This window comes from Laccaria bicolor, genomic scaffold, assembly GCF_000143565.1.
Source record: "Laccaria bicolor S238N-H82 LACBIscaffold_73 genomic scaffold, whole genome shotgun sequence".
Taxonomy (NCBI): Eukaryota; Fungi; Basidiomycota; class Agaricomycetes; order Agaricales; family Hydnangiaceae; genus Laccaria; species Laccaria bicolor.
The window spans coordinates 70,963-94,163 of record NW_001889944.1 but is presented as its reverse complement, the minus strand read 5'-3'; the positions used below and the strand labels follow the sequence as shown (position 1 = coordinate 94,163).

At 47.2% G+C, this 23,201-nt stretch overlaps 6 protein-coding genes across 6 annotated transcripts; 3 read left to right on the top strand and 3 right to left on the bottom strand.

The window, feature by feature from the left end:
* Positions 1-5,495: 5,495 nt before the first annotated feature.
* On the bottom strand, positions 5,496-6,107 carry LACBIDRAFT_334964 (uncharacterized protein; the record flags this gene model as incomplete). Its single annotated transcript, XM_001889786.1, has 4 exons — positions 5,496-5,546; positions 5,597-5,633; positions 5,738-5,752; positions 5,857-6,107. 4 exons carry the CDS (start codon positions 6,105-6,107, stop codon positions 5,496-5,498), a joined length of 354 nt encoding a protein of 117 aa, XP_001889821.1.
* A 1,272-nt stretch (positions 6,108-7,379) lies between these two features.
* LACBIDRAFT_316413 (uncharacterized protein) lies at positions 7,380-7,538 on the bottom strand (the record flags this gene model as incomplete). The annotated part of the gene is made up of 1 exon (XM_001889785.1): positions 7,380-7,538. One exon carries the CDS (start codon positions 7,536-7,538, stop codon positions 7,380-7,382), a length of 159 nt encoding a protein of 52 aa, XP_001889820.1.
* A 351-nt stretch (positions 7,539-7,889) lies between these two features.
* Positions 7,890-8,529, top strand: LACBIDRAFT_334963 (uncharacterized protein; the record flags this gene model as incomplete). The annotated part of the gene is made up of 5 exons (XM_001889833.1): positions 7,890-7,953; positions 7,987-8,042; positions 8,077-8,210; positions 8,250-8,313; positions 8,437-8,529. 5 exons carry the CDS (start codon positions 7,890-7,892, stop codon positions 8,527-8,529), a joined length of 411 nt encoding a protein of 136 aa, XP_001889868.1.
* Positions 8,530-9,654: 1,125 nt separating this feature from the next.
* On the top strand, positions 9,655-11,042 carry LACBIDRAFT_291410 (uncharacterized protein). The gene is made up of 7 exons (XM_001889832.1): positions 9,655-9,770; positions 9,830-10,058; positions 10,112-10,251; positions 10,302-10,376; positions 10,430-10,538; positions 10,588-10,813; positions 10,870-11,042. The coding sequence occupies exons 1-7, from the start codon at positions 9,672-9,674 to the stop codon at positions 10,964-10,966; spliced, it is 975 nt and encodes a 324-aa protein (XP_001889867.1). The 5' UTR covers positions 9,655-9,671; the 3' UTR covers positions 10,967-11,042.
* A 469-nt stretch (positions 11,043-11,511) lies between these two features.
* Positions 11,512-15,405, top strand: LACBIDRAFT_192284 (Ca-transporting ATPase; the record flags this gene model as incomplete). Its single annotated transcript, XM_001889831.1, is given in 14 exon segments — positions 11,512-11,976; positions 12,038-12,290; positions 12,343-12,424; positions 12,492-12,757; positions 12,809-12,882; positions 12,937-13,243; positions 13,292-13,542; positions 13,602-13,899; positions 13,936-14,313; positions 14,373-14,510; positions 14,583-14,735; positions 14,786-14,988; positions 15,100-15,357; positions 15,370-15,405. 14 exon segments carry the CDS (start codon positions 11,512-11,514, stop codon positions 15,403-15,405), a joined length of 3,162 nt encoding a protein of 1,053 aa, XP_001889866.1.
* Positions 15,406-18,920: 3,515 nt separating this feature from the next.
* Positions 18,921-22,191, bottom strand: LACBIDRAFT_295954 (uncharacterized protein; the record flags this gene model as incomplete). Its single annotated transcript, XM_001889784.1, has 9 exons — positions 18,921-19,797; positions 19,850-19,900; positions 19,956-20,107; positions 20,156-20,257; positions 20,322-20,605; positions 20,662-20,970; positions 21,030-21,911; positions 21,963-22,052; positions 22,109-22,191. 9 exons carry the CDS (start codon positions 22,189-22,191, stop codon positions 19,579-19,581), a joined length of 2,172 nt encoding a protein of 723 aa, XP_001889819.1. The 3' UTR covers positions 18,921-19,578.
* Between the last annotated feature and the right edge of the window lie 1,010 nt (positions 22,192-23,201).

Here is a 23,201-nt window from a genome sequence, read left to right as displayed (position 1 = left end):
AAAAATGCGCCAGAATTGTATAGATAGTCTCTATTCAATTGTATAAAAATCTACAATGTGTCTGATTTTGGTGGCTATACAGCACCTATTAGCCCAATGTTGCCTACTCGAGCTATCAGCATTACAATGGATAGGATTTTGGCTTAGATTTGCAGAGACTAAATAACCGATTAGTATGTGGCTTCAATCCTACAGGTCCATAATTTTAATTACTACCCCATAACTATGTTAAAGTGCTCATTCTTAGGGGTGATCTCGACATAGGGGCCACAAATAAAAATTCTGGATCCGTAGATCAATTGGAATTCAAATTCTAAGTAATATCCTCCTACAAACCATGTTCATACGTGTTGTGGTTGGAAAGTTATAGTCCAATCTCTCCAGAGTGCCAAATTTGGCAGGGAAAACAAGCTGATTTCGCATTTTTGGAGCAATAAATACAATTTCTACATGGAAAACTCTCTCAGTGGATTCAATCACATCATTCCCTCAAACCCACTGCAAAAAATATATTGGATTGGTGTTGTGGAAGGTACAAAGTCCATGTCTCAAGAAATTGGCCCTGTGACGCTATGTCACGGCATGTCACTGGTCATCACACTTACCAAGGATTGTGCAACACCAGTATTATAGATTGTATCTGTAGTTTGCACTGCTAATTCTTCCAAAGATGATCTTATCGATGATGATGAAGACATTGATGAGTTGATTTCAGGAGATGCACACCAAAACCTTCTCCATGAAGCGTTGATGCCATCCGATGACGATGCTTTTTGGGAAAGCTTTCTCGAGCGTGTCACATCTCATCAACATATTGCAGAAGAAAACACCCAAGATATTGGAAAGGCATCATTACAGGCAGTGCTTGTCAAGGTAAAAGTAATCCAATCCTCGGGGATTATTTTTGTAATAACTTTTCTACTTAGCCTGGTTTTGAGGAGCAGATAGTCTTTCGGATCCATCGGTGCCTCATGGACCAGAGGTTTCCTGCACACTTACGACCCCCATCAGTCTTTGGCTGGAAAGCACCACCCGGCAGAGTGTTTTTCGAACATGGTTCAAGGAAATGATTCACAAAATCTGTCAAGGCTTATCAAATGTGACCGTCTCCAAGACTTTCGATATCCCAGATCCCAACCCCTCCATCTTTACTCTTCCTGACACCTTCCGACCAAAGCCCCATTCATGGGTGAGGTTGAACCACGGGATCTATAAAGGAGATCTCGCCTTCATTCGGGGTGTCCATTCCTTGTTGCTCGTCAATGTCCTCATTGTACCATGTGTTATCTACGACCCACCATCCACCAAAGCCAAAGGAAGCTGGCTTATCGCAATTGAGGACTGAAATGATGAGGTGGATGATGACTTTGCAACATTTTACAAACCTGAATGTGAGCTAAACCGAAGAGCTTCAGCACCAGGGCAACCTCCACAAGCCCTGTTCAATCCAACACTGGCCAAGCAACGGTTTCGACAGGCATTCCAGATTAGTGTTCGCAAGTTCAGTTCAGTCCGGTTTTTTGCCCCCAAAACGCGCAACCGTGGACCGCAACCAGTCTAGGACTGACCCAGATATTGAGGGAACCGAACCGAACCACCTAGGACCGGTCTATTTCGGTCTATGGAGCCGGTTCAGACCGATCCAGACCGGTTTTTTTGCATATAATTTATTATACCAATATAAACCATTTGTATCTTGACTATTATTACTCTGAAAAATAAACGGGTTATATGAAATAGTAAAGCATGTAAATACCCGTCATTCTACCAATTTTGAAGAGATTTAATGAATATTTGACATAGCTATGACTGAAACCGAATTACATCTCGTAGAGACTCGGGTAAAATATGGATTTGGTTATATCTTTCTCAATTCTTAACCGTTTTTGATGAAACAAAAACCCAATAAAAGGTAATAAACGTGGTTACAAGGGTATGTAACGCACGTGACCGTTTAACCGGTTGCAACCGATCAAAACCGGTCTTTGAACGGTTTTAATATATTTTCGAAATGAGGCAACCGGCAACTGGACCAACCCCAAATTGGGGCAACTGCAACCGAAAAAAAGACTGGACCATGGTCCGGTTCAGTTTGGTCCACCGGTTTTTTGCAGTCCTATGGACTGAACCTTTAAACACTATTCCAGATGTGAAACAACTTATCATTATTCCGAGGAGTTCTTTATGATGCCGATGGATACACATACTTCCTGGACCTCAACACTGATTGGTATACCGCAGAAGATGTGGTACCATCACTGAAAGAATTTGAACTGTTTAGCACTTGTTCAGACATCCCTCTCAATGTCCGACAGCACACAATGGCGAGAATGTTGGCCAGGATTCTTCAGATAGGCGATGGAGTGAAAATTACTGACAGAGATTTGAGGGCAGGTTTTGGAACAATTGTTGACATTAAAGGCAATGAGGCTGTTGTGTTTTTGACAACACAGGATGTGACAATTACCGTACCCTTTTCGTCACTTCGAAAACATCTTAAAGTAGGGGATGAAGTGCGCATTCTTTTGGGAGACCACCAAGGTGTTATGGGCTGGGTAGTAAATCAAGACGATGACTATGTGTGCGTCTTCAATGACAGGACTGGAACAGAGGTAAATGTTTCGTTTTTACAATACATACTCTGACAATCCGTCATCTTTTAGGCAGAGGTATCCCCTGGGAATGTTGAGTTCTTCAGCTCCCCCTTTGTCTTCACAACGGAATCCACAGAGTCCTTGACAGCTGCACAAAAGTGAGTCATGAAGGGGGACTCGAACAGTCATCTTGTAGGAAAACACGTAATGGTAACCCAAGGCAATTTTAGAAGTTACCGAGGCAGAATAAAAAGCACAGTTGGTGAGAAAAGGCTTTTGGTCGAACTCGAGGCGCTCCTCCAATGCCCACAAATTTTGGACATTTCTGCACTACACATCATGCAAGCCCTTTTGCTTTTTTTCTTTCTGAAATTGATGCTAATCAGCTTCCAGTGCTGATGAAAGGCTTCAGCCCCCAAGGCCTCGAGAGCTTCTGACCGATTTCTCTTACCCACTTGAACCAGTGCCTCTGCCTGGTACTTTGGCAAGATTTTTGTTCCCTGGTCTGCCATTGCCGGATCCGCAACCCTCAGCCGCATATCCTGCTGCCCTCGTGCAGACTCTGACCATTGCGGGGCCGTCTACTCTGCTTCCTAACTCACAAGATATCCCAACAAGCCCAGCTTGGAACCCAAGCTCAGATACCCCTCTCTGTGGCAATTATGGTGATTATATTTTTGATTCAGATTCAATATATATACTGACACAATTATGGCAGCCCCTCTGTATTGGCTTAGAGATAACCGCTTTGCCACCATGAGACTGAGCCTTCATCTCATCAACACCCACCCTAATTTCCATGATGGCAAGTACAAAAATATGTGCAGGGAGTTCAAGGGAGTGGTCGGAGATGTGGTTAAGGTCCAACTCGGTTTCACAGTGGTGGAAGTGCCATTTCCGTACTTGATACCTGAAAGGCCGGAGTGCAAAGCCCAAGTTGTTACTGTGTTTGATGGCCCGCATAAGGGGTCACAGTTTAGGATCAAGGTTTTTGGTGAAGATATCTGCGGCTGCTCTCATTTGAAATCAACAAAGCTTTTGAGAAAGGTTGATGTCCAAATCACCACCAATGAACTTGTAGTTACCTGGGGATAAGATAGCTTAGATATGTTTAGAGACTCTTCATGTATGTTTTACGCCTATATTGATGGCAATGTATATTCTTGACCTTATTGCGAGACAATCACTATTTATAACTGGCTTAGTCAGCTCAAGCCAGTTTCTTAACCAGAGCTGAAATTAGCTGAGCCATGGGAGTCATCACTCAACAGTTCTGGCTGGGCTTCGGCTAAACTCGGCTTGGCTCCTGGCTTCAGCTGGCTCTGAGCCGGAGCCACGGCAACACTAGTGCTAGGCAGGAATGAAATAGATATGAAACAGAAATGAAATGGATATGAAACAGAAATGAAATGAAAAATAGCCCAGGAAGCAATGAAAAATAGTGCTAGGCAGGAATGAAATAGGAATGAAACAGAAATGAAATGGATATGAAACAGAAATGAAATGAAAAATAGCCCAGGCAGCAATGAAAAATAGTGCTAGACAGGAATGAAATAGATATGAAACAGAAATGAAATAAAAAATAGCCTAGGCAGCAATGAAAAATAGTACTAGGCAGGAAAGAAATAGATATGAAACAGAAATGAAATGGATATGAAACAGGAATGAAATAGAAATGAAATAGAAATGAAATAATACCTTGAAGGAAATGAGATACATTTCATAAGGTTTGCCATGTTATCTCATTTTATAAAAAACCTAGGCAATTAACAAATCATTGTGCTAGCAGTTGCCAGTGTTTTATGATAAGAAGTGGTAGCGGCTAGTGAAAATAGATAATTTTGCCATAGGTCACCATGACAGAGTTCTATTGTGGACAACAGACATACATTAGCTACACTATAGCTACACTATAACTACACTAATAACTACTATAAGTAATGATCTACTAATTACAAGGGGTGAACCAAATGACAATGAGAAACAACGACAATGAGAAGCAAGGACAGATGACAATGACAATGAGAAACAACAACAGAAGACGACAATGATTATCATCATTGTCTTCCATCTGTTGTCATCACTGTCAATGTTGCTGTTGTCTGTTGTTGTTGTGTCTGTGGTTGTGGTTCTGGGTTGATGGACATGGTACATCAGGTAAGCTACCGTGACCCCTGGCTTCATGTTTGAAAAATGACATGGGGGGAGCAGCCTGATGTGCTCACCTGGGCACATTGTTAACATGTGGACGATGTCATTAGTGTTTAAAGGTTCAGTTCAGTCCGGTTTTTTGCCCCGAAAATGCGCAACCGTGGACCGCAACCGGTCCAGGACCGACCCAGATATTGAGGGAACCGAACCGAACCACCTAGGACCGGTCTTTTGCGGTCCATGATACCGGTTCAGACCGATCCAGACCGGTTTTTTTGCGTATAATTTATTATACCAATATAAACCATTTGTATCTCAACCATTATTACTCTGAAAAATAAATGGGTTATATAAAATAGTAAAGCATATAAATACCCATCATTCTACCATTTTTCAAGAGATTTAATGAAGATTTGACATAGCTATGACTGAAACTGAATTACATCTCCTAGAGACTCGGGTAAAATATGGATTTGGTTATATCTTTCTCAATTCTTAACTGTTTTTGATGAAACAAAAACCCAATAAAAGGCAATAAACGTGGTTACAAGGCTATGTAACGCACGTGACCGTTTAACCGGTTGCAACTGATTAAAACCGGTCTTTGAACGGTTTTAAAAGATTTTCGAAATGAGGCAACCGGCAACCGGACCAACCCCAAATTGGGGCAACTGCAACCGAAAAAAAGACCGGACCATGGTCCGGTTCAGTTCGGTCCACCGGTTTTTTGCGGTCCTATGGACTGAACCTTTAAACACTAGATGTCATATGGTTGCAGTTGTGCTTGACGACGTGACCCCCCTGCTTCATGTGTGAAAACAATGTGGGGGGGAAAGGCTTGATGTGCTTACCTGGTGCATTGTCACTGTGTGGACTACGCGGCACATACTGTTCATGAGCCACATTGCCATTACCAACTCATCGTATGACAATGAGAGCCCCTGCTTCATGTAAGAAAAACGACATGGGGGGAAGATATTTGTTATGCTCACCTAGGCACATCATCACTACCAAGCCAAACCATGTCACTCATCATATGTCACAAATGGCAATGCGACCTCTGCTTCATGTGTGAGAATGATGTGGGGGGGAAGCTATTCAAAATGCTCACCTGGGTGCATCTGCATCGTCACTGTATGTTACCAAGCCATCACCACATTGTTCAGCTGGTGTTACCACATTGTTGGTGATGTAGTTGGTGTGTGCTGTGTGGTGGTGAGCGGTTGGTGATCGTTGTGGGCAGTCACAGTAGTGGCTAGTGGTGGGCATGTACTGTTTGCATGCCATGTAGTCGTTGTCCCGTTTACGTCCCACATCATTGTCGTCCCATGTTGTCATCATCCCATTGATGTGCCACGTCATCATCATCCTGTTTATGTCCAATGTTGGATGACGATGTCGTCGTCCCATTTACATCCCATGTCGTCGTCATCCCGTTGTCGTCCCACATCATCGTCAACCAGCAGGCACTTGTTCACCTGGCATTACCATGTCATTGTCAATGTTGTTGGTGTGCTATCATGGTGGTGGGCAGTTGGTAATGGTGGTGGGTGGCAATGGTACTGGGCAGTGATGGCAGTGGTGGGTGGCAGCCATTGGCAACAATGGTGGAGGTGAGAAGAGGAGTGTTGTTGATTGTTGATTATTGACAACACCAGATCTAGCGGCGGTGTTTGCTGAGACTTGTTTCCTACTGTCGGAAAATTGTTATTATTGTTTATTTTTAATTACTAATGTGTATTCTGGTTACTGGATTCTTTATGCATTCCATTCTGGTGTATTCCGGGGACCATTCCAGCTACTAATCAGGAATGACATCATTCCACTGGAATATTCGTCCCCTGGAATGTCATTTTGGCTGGTCTCTGTGCCAAATTTGATTCCTCTGGATTCTGCCAGATTCTGCAGGAATGACCAGAATCCGGCAGGAATCAGTGGGGCATGATAAAGACCTCGATCTATGGGCCAAAGTCATTGTCTGGGTGGTGCAACTGACCTTGTTGAGAACAGCCCACAAAGTCTCCAATATCTCTCCATCTGTTTGACTGGCCCTGGGGATTGGTGTTTGGAAGTCCGGTCTTGTGACTGGAAAAAGACTGTAACCAGACCGGACCAAGACTGCAAAAAACCGGACCTGTGGATCGGTTTTTTTATTTTTGAGAACTAAAGACTGCAAAAAGACCGGTCTAAATGAACCGGTCTTAACCGGTTAGGACCGGTTTTTTGTAGCCCATCAAATACCCTTCAAAACGCACCCAAGAACGTATTAATTGGTTGAAAATTGACAAAGATATAAATAAAAATGTAAAATTTTGTTAAAAATAGTAGATGTACAAGGCTTTTTTTATAGAAACACCAATTCTCAATGGAATTTGACATTCTTGGGGCTCTTTTTAAAGCTACGAAAAATGTTAACAAATTTACCTATTCATATTCCTAAAATATTGGCCAGAAAACCAGTCTTAAACCGGTTAAAACTGAAGAAGACCAAGACTGGTCTATAGACCGCAAAAAGACTGCAGGCCACAGTTTCTTGTGGTCCGGTTCAATCTTTTGATGTCTGGGAAAAATGCAGACTGGTTATGGTTACGGTTAAAGCCCAGGGGCATCAAAAAACCAGACCAGACCAGACTTTTAAACACGACTGGGGATGAATGTTGGGGCAAATCTTGGAAAGCATATTTCTTGATGGCCATGGACATGGAATAAGCTGATCCCAGCTACCAATAACAAGTCTGACCTGATCCAGAGGTGTTTGGCACCACATTTTATCCAAGCCATCAAATTCACCATATACTGGCAGTTGAGAGTATTGAGCTGGGAGAGATCTTTCAATACTTCTTACAATCTGGCAAACAAAGTCTGAACCAGAGGGCATGTAAGAAAGTGAACAATGCTCAATAGAATAAAAGCCTCACCAAATGAGAAGTGACAAGAGTGCATTTATGATAAACAGTAGGCAAAGCCTAGGGTAGAGAATCACTGGTCATTTGGGTGAGTATGTGGTGCATAGAGAGAGAGAGAGCATCTGCAAAGGCGTTTTTTCCCAGTAGCAAGGCCCTTTCTCACAAGACTCAGAGAGGGCCAGCCAAACTCTGGAGACTCCTGTAGCAGCCTCGTTATCCCATAGACCATCCAAATCTCATGAGCTCTCTGGTGGTTCCCATAGATTCATGCTTTTCAGTAGAAATCAACGACTACAGCACAGGTCAGTAGCTGCTTACCTGTTCTAATTAATTAGAAATCTCACTGCCGAAGATCTCACAAGCACCCTCATCATCAACAATTGCTGTGTCTGTGCGCCAAAGGGGGGACTATTTTGGCCAAACAGGCGCATCATGTGGAAGATATAAAATGCCAGTCAGCGCCATCTTTCCAACGTCAAGTTCTGTCTCCCATCTCCCCTTTTTTGCACAGCTCCCCTGTTGTTTGCAAATTGCTCCCTGAGTCCGGGGTTTCCTCAATGTAAGCTATCTAGTACTAATAACTTTCACCCCTTCATAGAATGTTCTATCTCGGCCTGGTACAACTGGGTGGACATCAGTGGTGTGCATTTCATCTTCACAAAGTAAGTTCTCGACTACCTGATGCCATTATTGTTTGATACAAGGGTTCAGTACTAATTGCTTGTTCATGCAGCCATACACATGATACTTTGGTCTATTAGTATTAATAGGCTGTTTCACAGTAGGCCAACTTAGGTCCCAACTTTCATCTCAACTTGTGGGCCAACTTCAACAAAGTTGAGGAGGAAGTTGGCCAACTCTACCATGAAACACCTTGAACTGCAGAAAACATAAAGTTGGGTTGATTTGGGCTTGGAAGGAATTCCGGATGCAGATTTCTGCCTATTTTGGATACGTGGGAAGTTGGAAGGTGAAGTTGGGCACCAAGTTGGGATCAAAGTTGGCTGCAAATCGGCGTCAGGACCACGATTTGCATCCCAACTTCATGAAGTTGGTCAAACTTTGTCCTTCCAACTTGGCAAAAGTTGCACACCAAGTTGGGGATCAAGTTGGGACCTAAGTTGGCCTACTGTGAAACACCCTAATATTATTGATAGTTTCGAAATGTATTGGTACTGGTTACATACTATCAAATATTATTCACGATTTTTGATCTTCTGTCAAATTGGTCCCAAGAATCTGAAGATTGTCTTCAGGCTCGTATCACATTGGAAAAAATTAAATGTTCTTGTTTGATAAAAGATCTTGGAGATCTGACTATAGAGTGCTACAGCCGCTATGGTACTATGGCACTATGAGTCTCCCATTGCTCAGGAGCACTGCTGAGGAACACACCTTCCTATGGTGCACTATGATAGAGGGGTACGTTGCTCCAGGTCTCCAAAGCTACCCGACACTATGTAGACACCTGTAGTCAATGGTTGTTTTGCAGATGAGTGGAGTGCTTACCTGTGCTGGATAGACATGGTTTGAGAGAGAGATTGCCAGCACAGGAGAGGAAAATGACACTGATGACTTCTCCTAACCCAGCATCTGCATCTCTGAACATGGCAGTTCCAGTTGCTAGTTGAAGCCCATGGTTGGCGAGCAGAGCTCAAGCCTCAAGGGGAAAAGGCTTAGCAGAGCTGAGCCTTTTCCTTGAGTTGGCGCAGAGGCCTACAAAATGCCTCCTTACCTTTGGAACCTGCCATTATGACGACCCTCCAGGAGCATGAGCCAAACAAAGCAGAAAACGCCGCCGCACGAGCGGAGCGTCTTTATCCCGAGAGAAGATGTCGCCGATGGCCGTTCTTCAGTTGCGGAGGACGGTGCGGCTCCGGCCCGGATAGTCAAGGCGGGCCGGATCGGGCTGCATGCCTTATGGAACGTCATATAAGAAGGATGCTTCGCGGTAATCGACCCCTGCCTTCTCATCCATCCACCACCGTTCACCACCTTTAAAACTTCGTTACCTATAACAATGTCTTTTAGCAAAATCCTCACTCTCAACACTGGCGAGAAAATTCCCCAGATTGGTCTCGGGACATGGTTGTCCAAGCCGAAGGAGGTTGAGAACGCCGTACGGTCTAATCGCACGCGTCTCGTCGGGTGGGTTTCTGACGTGCATTTCGATTCTAGGTTGAAATCGCCGTCCGCAACAACTACCGCCACCTCGATCTCGCACGGGTGTACGAGAACCAAGACGAGGTCGGCGCTGCTCTCAAGAAAGTCATCCCCTCTGTTGTGAAGCGGGAGGAGCTCTTCATCACTTCCAAGCTCTGGAACAACTCACACAAGCCCGAGGAAGTTGAGAAGGCGCTTGATGAGACTCTGCGACAGATTGGAACTGACTACCTTGACCTGTACCGTGAGTGCCGAACGCACCGGGAATTGGCAGACTGATAATAATGGGTAATCAAGTTATCCATTGGCCAATTTCGTTCCCTCCTGGCAATGGCTTGTTCCCTCCTCATCCGACCATCGAGGGTGAAGTTGCCATTGATACGGAGACTAGCCTCGTCGACACCTGGAAAGCCATGCTTGCTCTCCCCAAGTCAAAGGTCCGTAGAAGGTCTCCAACGCGCGCATATATTCTCATAGTCTGCCGAAGGTCAGGTCGGTTGGTGTTTCCAACTTCACTATCGCCCAGATAGAGGGCATCATCGCGGCGACGAGTGTTGTCCCTGTATGTCTTCGTTATTTGAGAGCGGACTTGAACTTTAACAATGTCGCATTTAGGCTGTTAACCAAATTGAAGCTCACCCTCTCCTCCCTCAAGATGACCTCGTCAAATACTGCAAAGAGAAGGGCATTCACATCACCGCATACAGCCCCCTCGGAAACAACTGTCAGTCGTCGTCTCTAATGATTTGCGATGGAATTAACGTCCTTTGCAGTGGTTGGCAAGCCCAAGCTCACAGAGCACCCCGTTGTTGAGGAGATCGCGAAGAAGCTGGGAGCCACCACGGCGCAAGTACTTGTCGCCTGGGGCGTTTACCGTGGCTACTCTGTAATCCCCAAGAGCGTTCAGCTAGAGCGCATCCAGTCCAACTTCAAGCAAGTCGAGCTCTCACAGGCTGATTACGAGAAGATCTACTCCATCGGCACAAACAACTACACTCGGTGAGGGCTGAAGTTAAGGATTTTTTTAAAACGAGCTAACACATATATTTGCGCAGCTTCAACATCCCGAGAACCTACAAGCCCAAGTGGGATGTGAACATCTTTGATGAGCCCGAGGAGAAGGGTGCTGCGGTTAACGTCAAGATTCAGTAGACTTGTGTTTTCTGAAGGACTCTAAAATCTGTAGCTGTACGTACTTGGGCCCGTTTATTCAAGAAGTTCAACTTGGAGCCTGAGCAATAAGTTGACGCGATCGGTTGCTTATCAGATAACGCTGGCTTGGCACTGGCACTTGCGAATAATAAGCCTAATGATATTTGCGTCGTTGATCATGTTGTAACGATTTCTGATTTGGTCTGATTTTTTTTACTTGTAAAAAATGGGATTCGAGGAAATGCTGCAAGTGAATCTGCACATTGGGTGCACTGCCTCCGGCAAATTGATGTTTGGAACGCAGGGAGCAAACAAATATTCTACGTGTAAGGAAAGTTGCCGTGACAGGCAGCTCAGCCTCATATCTTTGCATTTTGTATCGTCTAGGATTCTGTGTCGTCGACTCTTCTTCACTCTGGGAGCTAGGGATTGGATAGAGGTCTCCCCCTAATTCTACTCGTCACTTCTCTGGAACTCGTCGACCCTACCTTAATATCTAGTCGCCACTACCCGATATGCCGCCTTCAAGCAATGGCCCATCTGGCATGGGCTACGAGCGCAAAAAGAGAGGCCTCACGTCCATACCCATCCATTCACCAATCGCCTCATCCAGCTCTTCGACTATCTACCGATACACCCAAGGGTCCGCGAATGGACACTACCCTCCCCGATCCGAATCACCACCTGCTTCTGCATATTTCCCCCTTCTGTCGGGAGGAGACCAAAACGCGGGACTTCGACCTACGCCAGATGCGGAGGCCCATTTTTCATACAGTACGACTTTGCGGAGGCATCAGACGGAGAGCGCGGCGGCACTTGCTTCGCCAGCCGTATTTGCTGCGGCTGTGAACGCGGAAGCTACCAGTTTGTGGAGGAGGGCTATCAATTATATTACTGGAAACACGAATCAGTATCAGGCTGTTGATAACGGTCGCGAAACCCCACCTGCAGGAGCGAAGGAGGAGAGACGCGACACGGCATCTGCGCAGTTTGCTCACTGTTCGATAGAGGTGTGTTACCCTACGCGATTTTTTTAATTTAGGAGTACATCTTGACTGATTCCTTGCCAAGGATACCATTGCACATTTTCATACCTCAGGAGGCAACGGGCTTCTACACTCGGACATACCTCGTTTACGCGAAACCCATGGCTATAATGAATTCTCTGTCTCCTCGCCCGAACCTGTTCTCATTAAATTTGCCAAAACTATATATGAGAGTCCCCTCATTCTCCTACTATGTGGGAGTGCTACTGTAAGCGCAATCATGGGAAACGTGGACGATGCCATTAGCATAACCATCGCCGTATTAATCGTCCTAACGGGTAAGGCTTGCTCCTATCTACCTTCAAGTTCTGTGCTTATGTTTCTCAACAGTTGGATTTGTACAGGAACGTAGATCAGAGCAGAGTTTAGAAGCTTTGAACAAGTTGGTTCCTCATCATTGTCATGTCATTCGGTGGGTTATGGATTTCATTACAGTGTTGCCCAAGGAATTGGACATCTAACACCGATCATGTTAATAGCGAAGCCAACACAATACACGTCCTGGCGAACGAACTAGTACCAGGGGATCTTGTCAAATTCTCAACGGGCGACCGAATTCCAGCAGATATCCGGATTATTGACTCGGTAGACCTAGAAATTGACGAAAGCAGTCTAACTGGCGAAACCGAGGCACGCAAGAAAATTTCCACCACCTGTGCGTTTGAGGGTGGAGCTAGTCATGGTGAATCAGTTGCGCTTGCTGAGAGAACATGTATCGCGTATATGGGAACTTTGGTCAGGAATGGTAACATTATCACTTCCCTCGATTCGGTCGTAGAAAACTCAAAAAATTCAGGCAGGGCAACTGGTATCGTTATCGCCACTGGAACTGAGACGGAGTTTGGTGTCATCTTTTCGATGATGCAAGATGTACGTTCGATGTATCCTCCCTCAGCTCTCTGGTGTGCTAATGGCCACTTTCAGGTCGAGGAACGCCGGACACCACTGCAGCTCAGTATGGATGAACTTGCCAAGAAGCTCTCTTTCTTGTCTTTTGGCATCATTGGTGTCATTTGTCTGATTGGGGTCTTGCAACAACGGTCCTGGCTGGAAATGTTTACTATCGGTGTTTCGCTTGCCGTGGCTGCCATTCCTGAGGGGCTTCCCATCGTCACTACTGTTACACTGGCATTAGGTGTTTTAAGAATGGCCAAACGAAAGGCGATCGTGAAGAAGCTTCATTCGGTGGAGTCTCTGGGATCGGTATCTGTGATTTGCTCTGACAAGACTGGTTGGTCTTCATGACATCTGCTTCGAGAAAACACTGACGACTTGTTAGGAACATTGACCAAGAATGAACAAACCGTCACTGAGGCCTATTCTGTGGACGAAACCATTTTTCTGGATCCCAGTTCAGCGATACCATATACAGGCACGGTGTCGCCTGCAATCAGGAAGACTATGGATATTGGGGCTATCTGCAACAACGCCTCTCTGGTGAAGAATGAAGATGGCGTGTATGTCGGCCAGTCCACAGACGTTGCACTCCTGAACGTTTTAAGTCTTTTCGGACTTCCGGATCGCCGAGATGTATGTTTTACGGTTTTAATGTTGATGACAGTTCTGGGTTTTGATTTCCCTGAATTCAGACCTTCAAACGCTTAACGGAAAAATCTTTCAGTTCAGAACACAAGTTCATGGCCGTCTCTGGTGTTCACGAAGACGGGCCCACTCACACGATTAATGGTGCTCCTAGGGAAATATATTACATCAAGGGGTCCATCGAGGCTATCCTCGAACGATGCAAGTTTTATTATGTAAACGACGAATCTACTCCACAGCTTGATGCCAACACCCGGAACGTCATCACCACCAGGGCACAGACGGCGGCGTCCAAGGGATTGCGGGTTATCGCCATGGCGTACGGTTATGGTCCAGTAGAATCACGTTCACGGTCCACCTCTCCAAACTCCAGTACCCCAGGGGAGAAGACGAATTTGGTGTTTGTTGGTTTCCAAGCCATGCTAGATCCACCCAGGAAAGGGGTTGCCGATTCGATTGGGCTGCTTCAGGCCGGTGGGGTGCAGGTGGTTATGATCACCGGAGACTCGGAGCAGACGGCTCTTTCGATCGCACAAAAGCTTGGGTTGAGGGTGGGCCGGGTTGCTGCTTCCGGCACGGAGGGTGGTGTGAATAGCCACTGCTTAACGGGCAAGGCGATCGATCAGATGACCAAGGCGCAGCTGAAGGAGAGGGTGGGGAGTGTTAGTGTTTTTGCGAGGACGACGCCTAAACACAAGATGGCGATTGTTGAGGCGTTTCAGGCGAGGGGTGCTGTGGTTGCGATGACTGGAGATGGAGGTGGGTCTTTTTTTTTCTTTCGTGGAATTCTCCAGCTCCACCTTAATTTTACTTGGTAGTAAACGATGCCCCGGCATTGAAAATGGCGGACATTGGGATTTCGATGGGGAAAAGCGGCACAGACGTCGCAAAAGAAGCTGCAGATGCTATCCTTGTGGATGACAACTTTAGCACGATTCTTCCAGCTGTTGAGGAAGGTAGGGTTTTCTTGGCACATTCTTCCATTTCCGCGGAGCAGCTTGCTTATTGATGCCCCCTTGGTTTGTTAGGCAAATCAATATTTCACAATATTCAAAATTTCCTGTCGTTCCAGCTGAGCACGGCTGCAGCTGCTCTGACACTGATCACGCTCAGTACCCTGCTGGGGCTGAGCAACCCTTTGAACGCGATGCAGATTTTATTTATTAACATTTTAATGGACGGTGCGTAACAGTATACAGTACATTATGGTTTTACTTACACGCCATCTCAGGCCCCCCTAGCCAAAGTCTAGGCGTTGACCCAGTTGACCCAGTTGTAATGCAGCGTCCTCCACGCAAGAAAAACGCGCCAATCATCACTCGGAGATTACTCTATCGTGTGCTATTTTCGGCGTCGATAATCGTGATTGGAACCCTGTTTGTATACGTGTTTGCGCTGGAGGATGATAACATGTCGAGGAGGGAGCAAACGATGGTGCGTTATTGATTCCGGTGGTTTTTGGCGCCGCGACCTTTCTTGCCCCTTTTCTCGCGTGGTCTGGGTTGCAAGCTTAAAGGCTAACCATACAACTCTTCTTTTCATTAGACATTTTCATGCTTCGTGTTCCTTGACCTGGTGTCTGCAGTGCAAAACCGCGGCCTTGGGTGTGGACTATTCCAGAACAAGATGCTGGTGGTTACGGTGTCGATATCGGCATTGTCACAGCTGGCTTTGGTGTATGTGCCCTTTATGCAGGCGATTTTCCAAACCGCGGCCCTTTCGATGAAGGATATGTCTGTCATTTTGGGGTTGGCTGTCACGAGCATGGTGTTGCATGAGGGACGGCGGTATTATGAGCGGAAGGTTAACACGGAGCAGACGTATGCGAGTGTTATGGAGGAGTTGGCGTAATCTATTTCTTTCAAGTTATATCCAAGGCACCCTGTCTGACTACATCTGACTATTACATGTGTTGTATGTATAGGTTGCTATCACAAAATTGAAAACATATGGATACCTAAGGTACGAAAACATGTGGGTCTTTGAAGTCTTCTGATGTGAACGGAAAATATGTGGGATCAATTATGGTAAATGGATGGATAATTGGGTAGTTTGATATCGGAGAAAACACATGATGGACTCCACCAAGAATTGGGCTGTGTGAAGGAATGATTTTCGGATAGCCATGTCACTCCCATGGTCACAATCATCGCGTACTGTTCCCAGTCGGTGCTGATAGTCCGGGAGTAGATCATACTCTTAGGAAGACTCGGAACTTTCAAGTTTCAAAGCCAAGCATCCTCACTCCTGTCGTCCTACTACCACTATCACGAAGTCAGTCACATCGACCGCCAGGGGTCCCAACAGAGCGCCTTTCGACGACGGACAACGGTTGCATCTTCACCCTTGTACCCTTGGTCATTGTACTCTGCAACGCTCGGCAGCAACGAAACGACCCCGTAGGTAGGAGATACCGGCTGAGTTGTCCTAGATTACTTGTTATCACATCGGCACAATGGCCACTACATGCGATACCCCTTCCCCAGAACTCGCCCCGAAAACGCCTCGTTCTCGCCTCGTGGGCATGTCTAGCCCACCCTCCCAATTAAGCCATCCGAGCTTGGCTCGTAGCCAAACCCACACTCCTGAATCGCCGTCCCCAAGCTCACCCACGATCCCTTCTCCCCCACTTCCCGTCCGTTCGCCACTCCGTCCTGCCGCACGATCTATATCAACGCAGTCAGCCTCTGGCCCAGCGAAACCTCGCTTGAACCGTGCCAACTCTCTTGATACGCCACCAAATTCGGAACTCGACGACTTTGCGGCAATTGCAAAAGCGGCCATCCCACTCAGCTTTCAAATGCGGGATCATCATAATTTCCCGGCTATGGAAGAGCTCCTGGATGCTTTGAATTCGGGCTCCGATGATAGTTTCATGTCAAAGTCACTGCCTTTGCGGCCGGATTCACCGCTCAGTCTTTCATTACTGGACGATGAGAATGATATATCTTACGCTGCTTCCTCGACTCAACCACAACCCCCGATGACGAAAAGGCACCATGCACTACACGAACTCTTGTCGTCGGAGAGAGCATACGCATCTGATCTCGCTTTGATACGAGAAGTACATTTGCCACTCGCGCTAGGTATGTTTTTTTTTTCTACTTGCTCATTCTTTTCACTTTTGACCCGGGCTCATTGACCAGGCCAAACTGTGCCTCTTCACAACCTTCCAGTATCACCTCCGAGCTCCTCCGCGTCCTCTTCACGGACACACTCCACCGCATCCGATTCGTCTACGGCGTCATTGGGCCCTCCCATGACGCAAGAAGACGCAAAGATAATATTCAGCAATATTGCTGAACTTGCTCTCTTTTCAGATCTATTTTGCGAAGAGTTGGAAACAGCTCTGGGATCAGTAGTAGAAGGAGGCTCTGGTCCTGATCGTGTCGGGGAATTATTTCTTAAACTTGTGGGTCTCACAACTATTTTTGTCCATCACGTTCTCGACGTCATTTTCTTCCATCAGATACCCGAACTAGAGAGGCCGTATAAATACTATATCACTCGACATCCAACGGCACTAACACATCTTCAAAATCTGCCTCCAACGCCTGCACTAACATCATACTTATCCTACACCCAAAACGTCGCGGCTTCCCTCTCTCACGCATGGGATCTCGCTTCCCTTTTGATCAAACCCGTTCAACGGCTGTTGAAGTACCCATTGTTACTCGCTGCCATCATCGAGGAGACGCCCGATAGCCATTCAGACAAAGAAAACCTCAGAAATGCGCGCGCAAGCATGGAAGAGGTGGCACGCAACGTGAATGAGGAGCGGCGCAGAGCAGAGGTCGTCAAAGACGTTTTATCTTCCAAGAAAAAAACGGTCAACGTTGGCGTGGCCACTTCAGTCAATATCAGTAAGATGAAGGGTTTACGGCATGGGGGAAGCAAGGTATCGCAGCTGGAGGGGGGAAACACGGAGGCGGCTGAAGTGGAGAAGATGCAGGCTGAGCTGAAGCGCATCGAGGTGTTTGCGCAGCAATTCGCAAAGAACGTCGTGGACTGGGCAAAGATGATGAGCAAAGTCATGATTGGGCTCAGGGTGTGGGCTATCAGTTTCGGAAAAGTCATTGGGCTATCGCAGGAGCAAGGGAGCGAGGCATTCGATGCCTTCTTGTCTGTGGTGGAACGGCAGCTGATGCCCTTGTGTGCGGAGTTGGAGGCAGCGATCAACGACCGGCTCCTCAAGGAAATTGCGCATTTGCTAATGACGATGAATCAGCCCCTCAAGTTGCTTGCGTCCATGAACGAGCAGGAACCATTTCATTACCACCTTCTGACAATGAACGTTTCGGCCAAGAACCGGCCGCCAGCTTCCCTCCTTGCTGCTTCGACGAATTACCTGGCTTTGCGTGGTCAGCTTGCTGCGGAACTACCTCAATATCTGAGTCTCTTGCATGCGGGCATGGCTATCTTTGTTCGAAGACTTGCGCAGATCCAGACACTGTTTTGGAGAGACGTGCGGGACCGGTGGGGTGACCTGTGGGAGATGCTGCGGGTCGAGGGAGAGTTGAACGCCGGCCACGCTGAGACTGTCAACGTCTGGCAAGCACGCTGGGCAGATGTTGACGAAGTGACGTCACAACTTAACATTAATCAATCCAAGAAACTCTACCAAGAACCCGAACGCGCCAGGCCATCTGTAGCGAACGTTCATTCCATGTTATCAAGTCTTGATCCCAACCCTCCTAGGCCACATAGAGCCCCAACTAACAGCAGCGCAAGTACGTTATCGACTCTCGAGCTCAGCTATACACACGTATCTGCACCCTATCCACTAACACCATCTGTCCGCACCCGCGGAAGAGGCCAGAGCGACGCTTCTATACGTATGGAACACAGTCTTGGCCGTCGTAATTCCAACGACAGTTTCGTTTCTGGGAAATCAAGACAGGGCAAGTCACCCAGCAGAAGACGACCTGATGATTATCCAGATTATACGGTTCCGACACCTGTGTCACCTTATATGAATTCAGCACCATACCAACAGATGATACCCCAATACCAACAGCACCCGCCCATCCCTCGGACGAAGAGCATGCCTTTACATCCGGAAAAGGCGCAATCTCCTTCGGGAAGGGCCGCTCCGTCCGTTTCTTCACGGACGATGAATGGCGTTTATGGGGATGGTGACCACTCATATCGGTCTACTGCAGATTCGTACGAAAGGGAGCGGGGAAGGGAACGAGACGCCCCGCTGTCGCGCAGCCCAAGCTACAAACGGCGGTCATCCGACGCACGGAGACAGCGCTCAAACTCGGGACCAAAAGCCGGATCCATGACGTCTTTCCTCAATATGAACCCTGATCCCCTTCCAGATCCGCGTCCGTTATCCGCTGCTCAGCGTGACAGCTGGGTGAACAAGCGCGCGAAATACGTCTGCCGGGTGATTCATCCGTGTAAACCGCCAGCGGCTGTATCGTACTTTAGCTTTCCGTTCTTCACGCTGGTGGAGGGCGATTTGTATGAAGTGCTGCAGGAGGCTGGACACCCGAGCATTCACCCCAAGTTGCCGTTGTATGTGGATGACGGGGAAGATTGTTTGCTTTTGTGTCGAGATGAGCGCGCGAATGTGGGTTGGGCGCTGGCTAGTTTCTTGGAACCTCTTAGCTTATCTGATTGATGGTTGGATGTCATTTCTTCTCACTCTCTCGCTTTTCATTTTCTGGGCCTAATAACTAACCTAACGGCTATCTGTTGTTGTTGTACTTATTTTTGCGTTGTATTATGCTTTCTCTGACCTTTGTATCCATCACTCTCCTTACATTAGTAACCTATCTTTCCTTTCTCTTCAAACCAAACTTGTATAGCAATATGTCCCAAAAATATGTTGTACAAATGCGCATGACGTGTATATAGACATTGATACAATGAAATATGTAGGTCCCGGACCCCTTCGATAAATGACATGGCAAGAAAGAGAATCTCGCCGGATTGCAAATGGTTTCAGCTTCAGCCTTCAGGAGTCGATTGCGATGTTAGTAAATATCTCAAATCAGGGAATGACGAAAGCAGTCCTCAATTATTTTCATTAGGAACGAAACGGGCACCAATAAATTCGGGGGTAGGGGGTTCATGATCGCGAGCCTCGACCGTGTCGCCTTCAGCATTGAGAGGCCAGAACGTGTTTCTGAACAGGTTATGAGGATCGTAGAGCTTCTTGATCTCGCAGAGGCGTTCCCAGTTGTCTCCGAAGGAAGCCTTGGTTCTTTCAGCAGGCTCATGACGACCGAGGAACTGTAGTTAAAGCGTGAGGAGAAGAAATTCACGAAGTTTTACTGAGACCCACGCTAGGAAGAGGTCCGCCAAGCTGGATGGATTTGAGGGTGCCAGAGATCCACTGAAGAGTAAGAGTGAGCACTACAAATAAATAAAGTGGGGATCTCATTGCTGACCTCCTCCGCCGAGTCGATGCAACGGTCGTCGTCGATGTCCATTTCCCACTGGTGGAGCGCAGCGATCGTGAATGATGCTTCCCGTTGGGATTTGGGAACGCAAGTATCTTCGTGATCAGGAATAGATCCTGCAGCGAGCTCAAAAAGCCAAGCTAAACAAAGGTTATGCTATGAAATGGTGCGATACGACGCATACATACTGCAACCAACTGGGGTACCAGCGAATTGGATGACGGTATCATTTATTATGTCATCAGGAAGGGAGGACACCAGAGCAGAGCGTATGAACCACTGTCGCCCAGCTGGGTAATGGCAGCATATCAGCATGATGTCTTTTTTTTCGTGAAAGGAAACTAGAAAACAGACCTTTTCCACGCAAAACTTGAGCAACGCTGTCTTGTTGGTGCAAAAAGCTCTTCTCGTCGACTTCATTGAGAAGGCAACGTTCCCCGTCCCAAGAAGATATCGCAGCCAAATACTCTTGACCTTTTTCTTTAGGCCCGACGTAGCACATCTGAACGACCATCAGGGAATCTTTGCCCGCCGGGCCGGCAGTCAAGAGAACGTTCGCGTACAGCTCATTCGGAGCGCCCTTGACGCAATCACGGAAATGCTTGATAAGAGAAGGAGCAGTAGCTTTGTTGAATCGACTGTAATGCTCTATCATCAAACACAGAGGAAAAAAAAAAGGACTGTAAGAACTCACTAAATGAGATTTCCCGCAAAGACAACCGGAACAGGGTATGCCTTCGCCTTGTACCGAGTCGCGATTCCGAGAGCTGGGCCGGCGCCTCGGAGAGCCCACCATAGATCTTTAGAAAAATCAGGCTCCACGAAAAGGGTGCTAAAAACTAAAGACTTTCCAGGCAATTCTTTCTCGTTGACGATCACAATCCGGCCGTCGGCGAGAACCATTTCGACTTCAACGAGATTGTCGATGCTCAGTCCATGGAGTCGACTCAAAAACCCGAAACCACCGAGAAGCATGATTGACGAGCCGACGGGGTGTGCTGAGCTGGGGATAAATAATTGAGGCGGTGAAGTCATACCAAGTTAAATGCAGATAATACTCACAAAGGAACATGATAAGGAATACCATCCCCAGTTCCAGTGATATACCTACATTCAAGCTTGTTTTGAGCGGTGAATGTGTCGATCTCCTTCTGTCTCATGCCCGCGCCAAAAGTCACGAAAGCGTGTGGATGAATGGGTTCCAACTGTACAGGCATTGTCATTTGCCCGAACGGACCCAACACGCTTTCAAAAATTGAGCTTGCGCCTCCAGCCCAGGCTCTGGCATGCGGATTAACTGCAGAGTGAATGACCGGTGGTGGAGGCGAAAAGTTGTTTGAGGGCTCGAGATACCCAAAGGGGTCAGCTCCGGGAACACCGTTCGAAGTACTGTTTGAACCAAAGCTTCGTGCCGGGGAAGGGCTCGTGGTGGCTGTCGAGATTGAGACATTTGCGTTCGAGTCTCCAGACCCAGCTTCAGAGCTGGACGACTCCAGGTTGAGGTCAGACTCCTGAGACACCTCGCGCGAAGAGGTGGATGGCGGTCCGGTGGGTGGTCCGGTATCAAGACGTCGGCGAACGCTAGGAGACGGTCCGTCAAAAGTGGATTGACGTGACAGAGAAGGGCCACGCAAGAAAGAGGCGACTTCGTGAGATGCTGCATCGTAGATCCGTAAATTGGCATCATCTTCGCGACGCCGCTTGGCAGTGTTAACAGGTGATAGTTCTGGTGCTCCAGTGACGGCCTTCTTGCCCTTGCTGTTCGCGGACGCGACGTCACGAAGACTGGTGAAAGAACCGTCGGGGTGGGGCGGTTCAATGTCCACTTCGACGAGTTTGCTCAAGTCGACGATGATGTCTCCCCCTATGGCCCAACCCGCAGTGCCATAGCCACCAGCTTTCACGGATGGCGAGAGGGAGTGCTTTGCGCAAAAGCGTACAATCCTGGAAATGGAATGTCAGACTGTCTCATCGTCGGCTGGATGGAGAACCCACTTGCTCACGTCCTCGGCATCCAGTGGACAGACCACTGCCTTTGCCAGAGATTGGACGTTACCGTTGAAAATTGTGGAATAATCGCCGAACCTAAGGCGTCCACGATTAAGAACGGTTCGTAACGAGAAAGCTTGAGTAATCCTCACCCAGGTTCACCTCGAAGGTACACTTGGCCTCTGCAAGATGCGCCTAATTCTTCGTGTAATTCCGGGGATAATGGTGTAGGCATCTTATAGTAGTGTTGTAGCAGAAGGTGGTTGGAAGAACAAGGGGGAAATTGGGTCACTGACTTATATGAGCTTCCCTCCTCGGCCGTAGTACCCGCGCCGCAACTACTCCAAGTTCTTGATCACTCTAATCTGACCAGCCGAAATCTAAGCCATAGAAGTACTTAGCAAAGTGTCAGCTGCTCCAGGGTGGACATTGTAACATTCAAAGGTTGGCGGCATTAATCGCCGCGTACGTATTACTTCTGCCATGTTTTCTCTCATGGTCATGACTGTCTGTCGATTCCAAGTCTTTCCTCCGTGTTCTTTCTGAGTTCCCCGTCTTCTCAATTACAACCATTTCGGGCCAGAAATATTCTCTTATCAGAAAGTGATCGGCCCTGCCCGAGTCGAAGCTTGAGTCTCTCGCCGTTGAAATGGAGTTGCACCCTCCAGAAGCGCGGGCTCTACCGCAGCGAATTTGAAGCACCCCCGATCAACCTGTATTTTTTTGCATGCGGTGTAGTAACTTGACAAACATAGGTATTGAACTCGAACAGTCGAAAGAGCCCTAAGTATCCCAGGCCGCAGTGCTGCCCAATTCGTATATATTGACAGCAACCATGATGAGACAGATTTTGTGTAGATTGACGCTCTTAAAGTCCGGGGATATCGTGAGGAGTTCCTGGGGACAGCCTGTATATGTGACGCAAATGAGTTCTCGAAATAGGTGATCCCACTTTACCTGCCTAAAGTGGTGCATTTTAAACGTAATTGTCAGAAAATTGGCAGCAACGGCTGAAATGGATATTACAGCGCTCCCCCTTAATGTAGTCTTGAATGGCCGCCGGTAATACAAGACGGAAATGAATGCCTCGAGCCTAGGGTATCGCTGGAAGCTGAACATCATTTCAAGTGCTCGCGTGTTAAAAGAAGCCGGTGGGAGGAATTAAAGCTGGTCTATGTGGCGTTTGGTGCTAAGTAGTCCGACAGGTCAAATCCCCAAAACGTGTCGCAAAATTGAGTTGTATGC

Coding starts and splice junctions, on each gene's coding strand:
- LACBIDRAFT_291410 (XM_001889832.1), top strand. CDS start 9,672: ATGTCTTTTAGCAAAATCCTCACTCTCAACACTGGCGAGAAAATTCCC. Junction 10,059..10,111: donor TGACTACCTTGACCTGTACC/GTGAGTGCCGAA, acceptor TGGGTAATCAAG/TTATCCATTGGCCAATTTCG. Junction 10,377..10,429: donor CGGCGACGAGTGTTGTCCCT/GTATGTCTTCGT, acceptor TGTCGCATTTAG/GCTGTTAACCAAATTGAAGC.